We start from the raw sequence: 12142 nt of genomic DNA, 5'->3' as shown, positions 1-12142 counted from the left end.
CTCTGTCTTCTTCAGTTGAATGAAGGTACACATCCTTGGTTGAGCTAAGAGATGGGGACTATGGATTACGTTACTAGCATGGATACTACAGATCATAATGTAGAGCTCAACTCCACGTCCCAGTATCTGCAGGTATTTGCTCCTACCGTGCGTTACACCACCTGATTTCACGAATTATTTTACCTGTTTGGTTCACATAATAAGCTAATTAGTCAAATCAGATGGTGTAGCACATGGTAAGAGCAAATACCTGCATACACTGCGGCTCGCAGGACGTGGAGTTGAGTAGCGCTGTACAGTAACCAAGTGTGTGTTTTGTGATGAATGCAAGGTAATTGAAGAGTTTATATTTTACATCCACATGGAAATTAATAATTCAATAAAATCACAACAAAAAAATGTGTCTCCATGAATGTCGAAGCCGAGTTCTTACGGAATTAAATAACCTGTAGCTAATGTTCTGTTTATCTTCTGTCCAAGTTTATATGATCAAACAGCAAATGCTCGGTAACCCGAAAAGAACATTGGTGTCAAGCATGGTTGCAACTTGTAATGTCCTAAATATGTTATGGCGTTACATTTTGAAGGGTGGCGCTGTTTAGAAAAGCAGTGACGTCATCGCCATGTTCTTTCGAGCTCGGATCTTCTTGAGAGCACCCTGGAGGCGTAATGCATTCTGGGATACCGAGGTCATCGGTTCAGTTCTCGCTTGAGGGAAAATCGCAATCTGATGAGGATGAGAATGGAGGAGAATGAGCATCACACGGCTACGTTTTGTTGATCACTGCGGATCTCAAACAGTATCACACGAGTACGTCACCTTTTAGACAAGGTAACTTATGCCACAAGAGGAATGTGTGTTTTGTTACGGCAACCATTATTTTGCTACCTAACGTGAGGAGGGGTTGGATTCACAGTTCCTTTTCGAATATGTTTCCCGTTCCCAGCGGTGCGAGTGTTGTGGTATGTATAATGATGGCGTTATGTTGCTTGACAGTTTTAGTAAGTAGATTACTACTAATTACTACATCGTTGACGTTTTCGTGATGGACTGGTGTGGTTAGCTGTATGTCCTTTTATTTAGATTCGTTGCATGCTGGCGAACCGATACGATACTAACATTACCGCGCTCAGGCGAGGGTGCGCTGCAGATGTGCCTGGAAAACAGAATTAGCTAGCAAGCTAAATACCTAGCGACATTTGTGGTTAAACGTGTCCATGCTTCAGGCGCGGTAAATTTTTTAACGCACACAAAGTAGTCTTTGAATTTTGAAACTCTTAAGTTAAATTGATAATATTTGACATTTGGGTTTATTTTATCACTTCCGGTAAGTGATAGCTAGCCGCAACTTACTGTCAGAGAACGTTACGAGCTGGAGGAAAATGAGCTGTGGCAAGCCCTCGCTGTCGTCAAATACTACAATTAGCAGTACAATTAGATGTTCTACTACAACTTTCTTATGCAAAATAATTTTTGAAGGTCTTTGAGTGCATTAGCGAGCATATCAACAATGTCTTGCCTGTAACTCTCTTGATTATTTAAATTGATACATTGCAAATTCTCATTGTTTTAAATTACCTGTATTTAAGGAACTTGGGTTAGGCGCTTTCCCTTTTCCTGGTCAAGAGGTGTGAATGGCAAAATAAATGAGGCAATGTCAAGTTTGTACCTGTAGATGTTTTTTTTTTTTTTTTTTTTTTAATGAATATAAAACTGGCCATTTTTATTGAAGTAATTCATAAAAGCCTCAGTAGTAAAATAAATTCAGTCCGCACTGTCCATGCAGCTTATCCTATTTATACAAAACGAAGTGTAATGGCATATATCAATAATGCATGACTTTCTTCAAACGGCACAATTGGATTAGTTTAAATGGAGTGGCATGTGGTTGCATCCACGAAAGCGTAGCTAACGTTAGCTATCTTTTGCAAGATAGCGACGTATCGCTTGTTTAGATGGCAATGTGTAAAGATATTTAACAAGGAACTGTCCTTTGCAATGTCGTTTTGCAAGTTCCACCAGAATGGAAATGCCAAAGGGGACTTGCTTTATGTTTGAGAACCCACCATATTTATTTACTGCCAAATAATTTAATTTAATTCCTTTAGAGTATCTGGCCAATTATTAACTTGGTATTTTACATTAAAAACAGTTAGTATACATTCATCAATTGTGCTGTAAATGCAAATGTTAATGTAAATTTTGTATAAATACACAAAGTCTGTATTTAACTTAAAATCTTCTGACATTTTTAGTAGTTCACAGCAGAGCAGCCACTACATGTTTATGGAGGCAAAGTGAAAGCCCAGGTAGGACCAGGGAATACAGTCATTTGTGGATCACACTCTGGCGTACACAGAAGTGCTAAATACAGCATGGGTGCAGAGGAGCTAATGTGACAGGTGATGTCTTCCCAAGTGCTACCATACCAGCATCCAGGTATACACCATTTGGTACAAGTGAAAGGGGAACATATTACTGGCACAAGGCTCAGTGAGAGAGGACAAGTTTAATGTAAAATCTTGTAATCAGAATGTACATTTATAGTTTTGATAGTTTTATACAATTCATTGATGTGCACCCTTTTCTATCAGACAATTTCAGACCAATGATACTTGCATGTCATGAAACTTTAACATCCTTGATGGACATACAGTATACTGTAAAAATACAGAAAATATTGTATTGTGTGCTGTGAGCTGCTTGAAAAGATATAGGTAGTGGTACAATCCAGGTGACACTGGGACACATTTAAACAATATTGGAAAATGTCAGTGCCAGATGAGCATGCTAAAATATGTATTGGTGCTTTATACATCGTTATTAGTATTGCATTTTATTTTATGTCAATTAGGCAAATCTGCTCCACAGAAAAGTGTATAATTGAGAAGATATGACAACCACATTTCATGCTGTTTTGACACATTGCTTTCATAACTGAACAGATGTTTAACAATGCATAACAGTACATGTAAATGGTCCCTGTTCCTGTACAATGAAAAATTATCCATCTGTTTTTATTCAGCTCACTGTTGCTGCCAGACATATTGAATAGCAGTGTAAACTTACCATTTTGTTGGGTCAAAACCAAATGGGCATCAGTTTGGTTCTAGTGAGGTATTTATATATAAAGACAGTAAGACTGACTACTCATGTGTTTGTTTTCTTTTGATTGTGTTTTTCAGGGGTTATCTGCAGCTTGATTTGGTGCAAGCTGCAGACCTGCTTGCAGTTATAGCACACCATGTCCTGCAGGCTTTGGCTTTGTTGATATTTTCAGAAGATCCATGTTTATAGCATTCCAAGAATCAAACGTGAAGAAAAAGCAAGGATAACATTTTCCTTTTTTTATTTTTACAAAAGAAAGGTTTGTGTCCATAAACACCTCAGAAGACCTTTTGGATAGTAAGCCTGCCATAATTTTTGTCTTTTTTTATAGTCAGATTGCTGAAGACCACTGCCTGTCATGAGATTCCGAATTTACAAGAGGAAAGTGTTTATACTGACTCTGGTGGTGCTGGCATGTGCCTTTGCCTTTTGGAGCAGTGGAAAGCAGAAGAAGAGTGACATGTTCACAAAAGAGATTGAAGTTGCAAGAAACAACAGGGCGCAAGTCACCCCTGGGCACAGGAGACTTTTTAACGAAACACAGCCCGAGAAAGTTGCAAAACCAGAAGTGGACAATATGACTTTGGTTTACAGGGGGATTGTTTTCCAGTTGAACTTTGACCAGACTATCAGAAACGAGGAGAAGTTCAAGGCACGTCAGCAAGATGAGCTGGTGGTGGTGGTCCAAGTCCACAACAGGCCTGAGTATTTGAAATTGCTTGTAGAGTCCCTTCGGAAGGCAAAGGGAATAGAGAATGTGTTGCTCATATTTAGTCATGACTATTGGTCACCAGAGATTAACCAGGTGGTTGCCACTGTTGATTATTGCCAAGTCCTTCAGATCTTCTTCCCCTTCAGCATCCAACTTTACCCTCAAGAGTTTCCGGGGAACGACCCCAAAGACTGCCCCAGAGACATTCCCAAGAAAGACGCCTTAAAGTTGGGCTGCATTAATGCAGAGTACCCGGATTCCTTTGGCCATTACAGAGAGGCCAAGTTCTCCCAAACTAAGCACCACTGGTGGTGGAAACTGCACTTTGTCTGGGAGAGAGTCAAAGCCTTAAAAGACCACAAGGGGCTGGTTCTCCTCATTGAGGAGGACCACTTCTTGTCACCTGACTTCTACCATGTCCTCAAGCTGATGGAATCTCTGAAGAGAGATCAGTGCCCTGAATGTGACATCCTGTCTCTGGGGGCCTACAGCCACAATGGCTTCAGCAGCAAGGCAAACAAGGTGGAGGTGAAGGCCTGGAAGTCCACAGAGCACAACATGGGCATGGCTATGAGCAGGGAGTCCTACCAGAAGCTCATCCAGTGCACAGACACCTTTTGCACCTATGACGACTACAACTGGGACTGGTCGCTGCAACATGTCACGGTCACCTGCTTGACTGAGTTTTGGAAGGTCATGGTGAGCGAGGCACCACGCATTTTCCATGCCGGGGACTGTGGGATGCATCACAAGAAGGCCTGCATGCCGTCCAGCCAGAGGACCAAAATCGAGAGCATCCTCCAGAGCAGCGCCGACCAGCTGTTTCCAGAGAGTTTGCTCATTAACAAGAGGCTGCCTGCTGTTGGGGTGTCCCCTCACGTCAAGAACGGGGGCTGGGGGGACATCAGGGACCATGAACTCTGCAAGAGCTACCGCAGGTTACAGTGACATTCTTGTCTCCTTCGCATCCTTCTTCAAAGCCTTTAAAATATATCTCTTTTTCTTCATGGACCATTATTTTGCCTGTTGTTTTATGGGACTGTCCCAAAAAAGTAAATGGGGTCTGGGCTTACATTGGAGTGTCTTTTAATAACATAAGTAAAACTTTCCTTGTGAATGACTGCAGTGGTTGAGTGAATTTTATTAAGAAGCATTTTTTTAAATGAATTTAAATTGAATCATGTACTAATACTCTTAGATATGGAGAATGGTATAATATTCCAGGGCTTTACAAAATGCAGGACGTTTGGAATGCAGTACATTTAAAAATCTGTGTTTTACAAAACACAGTTTTATGAAATATGCTGTTTTGGTGTTCTGATAAACAAATGTTTGCCGCACAGGCTAATAATAAACAATAGGAGCGATTTATGTTTTGTTTACTCATGTTGTGCAAGCTTGAGTGGTATAGGCAGAAATACATTTTTGGGCAAGCCTGTGAAAAATTTGGTAGGCCAATTAGGCAGGATTTTTCATAAGATATTTTCCATATGTGCTTTGTCCCGCTCCAGTGCTCCTGGTAGCTAATCCCATGACGCTACTGCATTCCTAACTGCAATGGTCATCGTCCTAACTATTCCAACTCTACAGTGGTGCAAAAAACACAATTATGTAAATGTTTTTAATCGATATTGCCACAAGACTAAGTATACAACTAGGAGAGCACAAGCTTCACATAAACCCAAACCAGCAATGCAATACCCCTCCATATAAAGCATGTAGCCCCTTATTACCCCTCATTAAGAGAAAATAACTGCACGAAAATCAGTCGCCTGAGATGTATGCAAAGTCTACAGAAAAATAAGACCAGCACTTAAAAATCCATACCATCAAGCATTCTACAATATAGCATGCCCTTGCAAAAGCAGACAATCATATTTTCTGTAAACATTTTTACTTGGGACATCTCTAGTGACAAACATTACCAACCTGGTAACATCCAAGACAGTACCTTTAGTGTTCACACAGTAACATTGCCATGGTGGGCATGAAAAATGTAGCTACAGTCAGCTCAAGAATTATTGGCACGCTAAATAAAAGTGATGACAAAGGCCGCATATAATAAGCAACTACGCTAATAATCTAGTCAGGTCCATAAATATTTGGACATTGATAAAGCTGTCTACCACAGAATATTGGAGTTGGAACTAAATTATGAATATGATCTCACAAGGCAGACTGTCATTTGAGGGTATTTACATTGTACATTGTTAACAGTGTAGGAATTACAAACCTTTTTATACATAGTCCCCCCAATTTTAGGGGCTCAAAAAATAATTGGACAAATTGACAATCATTGATTAAATTGTCATTTTTTATACTTGGTTGCATATCCTTTGCATGCCATGACTTCCTGATGTCCGTGACCTAGCAACATCATCAGAGTCTGTATATCTTATTTTCAGGTTGTCCTACAAGTGATACTAAAACATTTTTGTTTTGCATTTGAATGGATCTCTATGGGAATTGGGGGGTGGGACTAGATTCAGCTGTAAATTATGCTGATACAGTATAGAACACATTTCTTGGACCCTTGATGACTTAAAGCCATTTAGCCAACAAATGTGTTCTTTACTGTATCAGCATAATTTACAGCTGAATCTCACCCCCAAATTCCCATAGAGATCCATTCAAATGCAAAGAGTTTTAGTATCACTTATAGGACAACCTGAAACTAAGATATCCAGTCTTAAAAAAAAAAAAAAAAGAAAGAAAAAAGAGTGGAGTATTTCCCCCCCCCCCCTGCCTTTTAGCTCTTTTTTGGTGTAAATTCAGAAGAAAATTTTATACAATCAGAATCCTCGTGTTACTGTGACCTCTGGGTGGATTTTAGGGAAGAATGGGTCAGCTGGTGTATAGCTTGATTTGTTCTGCCTCTTACCTCTACAGTATTGAATGTACATATGTTTTAGATCTGTGTGTTGTAAACTGGACCAAGCCACTCAAATATAACTCTGATAATACCTCTAATTGCAAATGCAGACACAATTATTTTCATTTAACTTGTATCTTTTCATTCATTCTTATATTCAAGTAATTTTGAAGTGAAAGTTTGAAATTATTTTCCTTGATCAGATTACGGATGGCTTTAAATAATAAATGCCATGTTGTCCTGGAAAAGATTAAATTACCCTACCTACTAAGTCTGACAAGGAACACATTTTTGCATTAAGCAGAATGCAGAAGTACTTGTCAGAGTACCTTAATCATGTGAATTAGTGGGTTTGGCTTTCTACTGTGCATGTATAATTAATTTGGTTGTATTAAGGCTGCATAGATTTGCTGACATCAACCATCGTCCTAGAGGACACCTTGTCCCATTTACGGATCTTCTGTTTGAATTCACTTCAGCTCCAGCATCCACTTTTACCACAAGAAATGCATCCAGATACATAAGCCTGCTAAAGCTTCAGGCAAGTTATTTAAGAACAGTGTTGCATTTTCCTGAAGACGCAGACATAACAGAAACTTTCCCCTGGTGAAATATGAGTTGATCACAAGCTAATTCAACTGTATGTTTTTATTGTTGCAGTAAACATCACAAGGCAGTCACACACATAAGGCACGGTGCATCGAAACCTATGCTGCAAGAGCCCATTAAATCTGCACTCCTGTGCTTCAAGGCAGAGACTCTTCCAGCACTGCAGAGGAAAATCTTCCTTAATGCACAGGCTTTTTCTCAGGTCTAAACGCAGAATAAAAACGTTGCCCTAAAGACACGGACCAGAAGGGTGTCTTCGTGGCTTGTGCGGACCTGTCTGCATGGAATTCTCTGAGACTTCTGGGACATTATCCCTTGCACCAAGCTGTAGTTACAAAACTAGCATCCAAGAATAAGAGCAAAAACTTTGCAGTCACAAAGCTAATGACTGCTGTGAACAATCAGCACCCAGAGGACCCAGTCTGAACATCCAGAAAAAAGTTAACAGTGAGCTGAGTAATGGCAAACCAATTTATGTTTTATAACTCTATGCCTTTTAACACCAAGCTTAAGCTAAAAACGAATGTCCTATATATAATTCTCACATATTTTGATATCTGATATATGGAGATTGCTTTACGTGACAAATTGCCATCAATACAGACATACATCTGATATACCTGTGTAAAGTAATTTTTGGAATCAAAATCGAAACGATTGTTGCAAATAGGGCTGCAAATGATGTTGCTACACAAATGTAGCTACATCTCCACAAGAGCTTTAGAGTAGTGTCAGTCCAGCTCATACAACAGAACGTTCTGGAAGGTGAAGGCAGCGGAGGTGGCATGGTCACTAATGACCCTGTCTCTTACATCGTCACCATTGACCTCTCTCAGTGCAACGGGAAGGGGCTCACTGTCCAAGTCAAGATCATCCTCATCCAGCTCAGCCCTCTCATTCCCTGCCTCACATGCAGCTCTGCTGAATTTCTCAGGCTCCGTACAATCTCCACCTTCTCCTGCAGGGCTCAAACCTCCAGATGGGCTAAGCTGGCTTTCTTTGATCTCCCTCAGAACTTCGCCCCCTTGATCTCCGGTGACTTCACCCAGGGGCAGAGAGCACTGGGATGGCTGCTCCTGGGCTGATGTTGACCATGGTACTGAACAAGGCCCTGGCCTGAGCTCAACCTCATGGGAACAGGTCCCGGTTTGCACACCAGACCCTAGATCGGATGGGACGGCAGATGCGGCTTTTGATTTTTCATCCTCTACGTTATCCGGAGATTGATGAGAGATGTCATTTTCCTCCTGCAAGAAAAGTTATTAAAACAGTTAATCTTCTTGGGGCGAGGGGCAGGCGGAGGCTATAAAACACAAGCAGGGTGCATGGTGAAAAACAGCTTAGTCTGATCATCATGTTGCCTTTCCGGATCAACAGATGAGCCTGAATGCTATCATAACTTGAATGAAATATGAGGTTATAGTATGAGTTCTGTGTGGACAGAGTACATCCACTTCTTGCAGATATTGTTGTGTACCACAGCAGTGAATTGCAAGGAAACACATGTATTTCCCAGTGAGCCATGTGGTCAAACCTTCCTGTATTCTTTCAAGCCCAAATAATTAAAATGAAAAGGAACAATATATTGTGGCTGAGAAATTGGAGGAATTGAATTATGACCTCCTGTTTTCATAACTCGGGCTGAGCTTCCAGCAGTCAGGGGCCAGTATAGTGTTCTATCAAGATTAGGAACTTAGTATTTTTATAACCTCAGATACTGAGGGAATTGATGTTATGTGTCAAAGAGAAAAGCTTTACAGATATGCCAGACACACACAACTCATCATAAGTAAGTTTTGCTTTTAGTACAATCACTTCTAGATCTCTGTTTCCTGGAATGACGGAAATGAATCTGTCCTTTATTAAGTGCACTGAAATATTTTAAGGACAGCCAGATGTGCTCTTTCCCTATGGCAATCTCATGTCTTGAGAAAAACTACAAATGCTCTTTTATTTATTCGACATTAAGTCTTTAGCATTGTGGGGTCACTGATGGTAGCAAAATGCAAAAATGTTTTCATTTTGGCAGCACACATACATCTAACCAGCTTTCATAAGCCCCCAGTACAATGCATTCAGTCAGGCTGATTTGACACCATAAATTACAGTTATATTGCATTTTCCATGATCTGCACTCGATAATTCAGTTTGGATAAAAGATGGGATAACACTTTTTTTTCTAATCTGAAGGACTTTTCAATGTGGTGCCACCAAGCACATTTTTCAAAACACAGCTGACAGCTGTTAATTTCAGGCAGCATTGATTTTCCCATAGCCCAGGTTTGAAACACTGCATACTATATCATTCCATTCTCTTTGGCTGGAGATCAAGCTTGTAATACATTTCAGCCCTTCATGTCAGATTAAATTAGGAAGTGATGACATATGAATCTTCGCCTGGCCTTGACTAAAATGACTCCATTAAAGCCCTAGAATGTAACTGTATAGTATGTTGAATGGATTTTCAGAACAATCGGCCAAATTGAATTAAACCATTGGCTCAATTACTAATTTAACATAACTACAGCAACCTGAACCAAAATGAATGCAGAGTAGCTCATATAATCTGTAGATGACTAACTGTATTATTATGTCTGAAGAAAGCTGCAGTATGTATGCAACATTTGAGTGTGCACAAATGGCGTGTAGGTTCATTACTTTATTATTTTAAAAGTTATAACAAAACATAGGTTGGATCGTATGGACAAGAACTAAACTGTGCATAGTTGGTAGCATCATGCACTTATTCTGGTTTGAGTGTGACTTTATACTCTCTGATAGCAAGTTCTATTATAGCTGAAAATGTCAGTGTCTTGTACAGCTGTTACAAAGAGACACATTATCTTCCGTTCAATGGAAACTAAGGCATAGCAATCAGGTTCATAATGGGCAGCCTTCCAAATGCTGTGAACAGAACCTCCACAGCAGGCATTTGTGAAATGATTTACCTCTTCATTGAAATTCTCCTCACAATCAACTGCTGCGTCGGTGTGTCTAGCACTGGGGAGTGCTTCTTTGCAATGGCAGACCAAAGTATTGGTATGGCAGCCTGATTCACCGCTCCTCAAACAACTTGTCTCTTCCTCAATAGCACATTCTGTCAGTTCAAACCCATTGCTGTTGTTTTCAGCAGAGATAACTGGTTGCTCCTTCTCAGGACCAAGTGACTGAGTGTTTGTAGCAGAAGAGGTCGCTATTGACCTATCCAGTTCAGGTTGTTCTGAAAGTTCAGATGCAGGTACTTGACGACCTTCAATATCTTCTGACTGAGTTATGTTATCGTCCTCATCTCTGCTGTTCTCTTCCCTAACCTCATCGCTAACAAGGTGCTGACTGTTAGCTTCAATCTGCATTGGGTTCTTTACTGCCAAAACGGGCAAAGTAATAGTCAGTTGCTTCTTAACTTTATTGAATTTGGCCCCTCCTTTATTTTCATCCACAGGATAAGCTAATGGCAGCTCCAGCCTGTAAGCAGGTTTCAGGGATTCCAAAACAATACATTTTGCAGTCACATTCAGATCAGCCTTCGCAGCAGAGTTTAGCAGAGGCAAATCAATGGTGATGACAATTTCTTTGGGACGTGGGTCTGGCGCAGAATCTCTGGAACACCTGTAGTCTTGCAAATCAATATATGATCTGTACTTCACAGTGTAGTGTGGTTCAGTGGGCTTTGTTTTATATCCGAGGTCAGCTAGATTTTTGCCCAGTTTGGCTCTGGTTTTTGTCACTTTTGTCTGGTTTGGCTCACAGTTTTTAGGTTCGGGGCCATCCTGTGCTTTCTGCGACTGGCTTTGGCTATTGTCGTAAGGGTATGGGAAACTCAGGGGGTCGTTCTGAGGGGGTTCTGCGTATTTTTCTTTATCAAGATGACCAGGGAGCGGTTTGCGGATGACAGTTGGGTTTGGCACACCTTTGTATTTAATTTTTAATACCTTGACGTTCTTTTCGTCTATTTTAACTTTAAACCGATCTTGGATTCCCTGGAGCGCGGTGCTTTCAACGAGTTTCATGAACCTATCATTTTTCCCGGCTATGTAAAGCGCGTCTGGATTAAAGACAACATCGAATATCATATATTTGTTACCTTTTGAGTCAATGTCCGGTCTTCCTGGGGTCAAACTGTACGGCAGTGACCATTGCTGCCCAACTCTGCCATTTACCCCCCTCTCAGCTCTGCATTCAGGTTTGCCTATCAAGTCATTGCTGCAAATGTTTATAAAGCACTTTTGTTTGCCGTCCAAACTTGTCTTCAGTACCCGTTCTGGTTTAGGATGGACGAATTTGATATCCATGCCCCGTTCCTGTTCCATTAATGTTATTTCGTCCTCGTACCTTTTCTTGTTCTCCGGGTTTGATATTTCCTCGGCGTAGTCCATCAGCATTTCTCTGAATTTCTCATCTTTAAAAGCTTTGCTGAAGCGATTCATTTCTTCAGGAGTTAAATCCAGACTCTCCAGTTTTGAACCCACATCCATTCTGATTGGAGTCTAGCAGCTGACCAAATTGTATTAACGTTATGTTAAAACAACTAGCAAGTTTTATGCTTGCTAATCTGCAAAATTGGATAGGAACTATTCTAGCTGGTAAAGTTAAACTTGTCTTTTAAACGTTCGGATCTGAAATAACAATATTCTTTCGTCAAATATACTAAAATGTTACTTGCTCTCACTTTAAATTAGATACCCTAAGGCCGTTTCGACGTAAAACACCTTTGAAAAGAACTAGAATGTATTATGGTGACGACAATTACCTGCGCCACTTACAATCCAAATAGTCTGTTTGCGAAACCATAGTAACGAGAGTCTGTGGTTGCTATGCCAACCAAGTGTGTGCAGGACTC

General features: G+C 40.5%; 2 protein-coding genes across 6 annotated transcripts; one reads left to right on the top strand and one right to left on the bottom strand.

Annotated features, from left to right (window-relative positions):
• Nucleotides 1–665: 665 nt before the first annotated feature.
• LOC133133080 (alpha-1,6-mannosyl-glycoprotein 2-beta-N-acetylglucosaminyltransferase-like) lies at nt 666–5197 on the top strand. 5 transcript variants are annotated; one of them, XM_061249083.1, is made up of 3 exons: nt 666–832; nt 3187–3368; nt 3441–5197. In XM_061249083.1, exon 3 carries the CDS (start codon nt 3468–3470, stop codon nt 4767–4769), a length of 1302 nt encoding a protein of 433 aa, XP_061105067.1. In that variant the 5' UTR covers nt 666–832; nt 3187–3368; nt 3441–3467; the 3' UTR covers nt 4770–5197. The 5 variants fall into 5 exon arrangements, with proteins under 5 accessions (XP_061105067.1, XP_061105052.1, XP_061105075.1 ...); XM_061249068.1 differs by adding an exon at nt 2257–2440 and having other exon boundaries at nt 3187–5197; XM_061249091.1 differs by lacking the exon at nt 3187–3368.
• A 2174-nt stretch (nt 5198–7371) lies between these two features.
• Nucleotides 7372–11867, bottom strand: dnaaf2 (dynein axonemal assembly factor 2). Its single transcript, XM_061216044.1, has 3 exons — nt 11123–11867; nt 10251–11029; nt 7372–8549 (listed from the first exon to the last, which is right to left on the bottom strand). The coding sequence occupies exons 1-3, from the start codon at nt 11775–11777 to the stop codon at nt 8034–8036; spliced, it is 1950 nt and encodes a 649-aa protein (XP_061072028.1). The 5' UTR covers nt 11778–11867; the 3' UTR covers nt 7372–8033.
• Nucleotides 11868–12142: the final 275 nt, after the last annotated feature.

The sequence above is a fragment of the Conger conger genome, chromosome 1 (genome assembly GCF_963514075.1).
Source record: "Conger conger chromosome 1, fConCon1.1, whole genome shotgun sequence".
Lineage (NCBI taxonomy): Eukaryota > Metazoa > Chordata > Actinopteri > Anguilliformes > Congridae > Conger > Conger conger.
This window is presented reverse-complemented; position numbering and strand designations above follow the sequence as displayed.

Bases quoted from the DNA above. Each gene is read 5' to 3' on its own strand.
- LOC133133080 (XM_061249091.1), top strand. From the start codon at position 3,468: ATGAGATTCCGAATTTACAAGAGGAAAGTGTTTATACTGACTCTGGTG.
- dnaaf2 (XM_061216044.1), bottom strand. From the start codon at position 11,777: ATGGATGTGGGTTCAAAACTGGAGAGTCTGGATTTAACTCCTGAAGAA. The intron at 11,030-11,122 runs GTTTCCCATACC...ACCAGACAAAAG, and splicing joins CCCTCAGAACGACCCCCTGA to TGACAAAAACCAGAGCCAAA. The intron at 8,550-10,250 runs GTAAATCATTTC...CTTTTCTTGCAG, and splicing joins AGGAGAATTTCAATGAAGAG to GAGGAAAATGACATCTCTCA.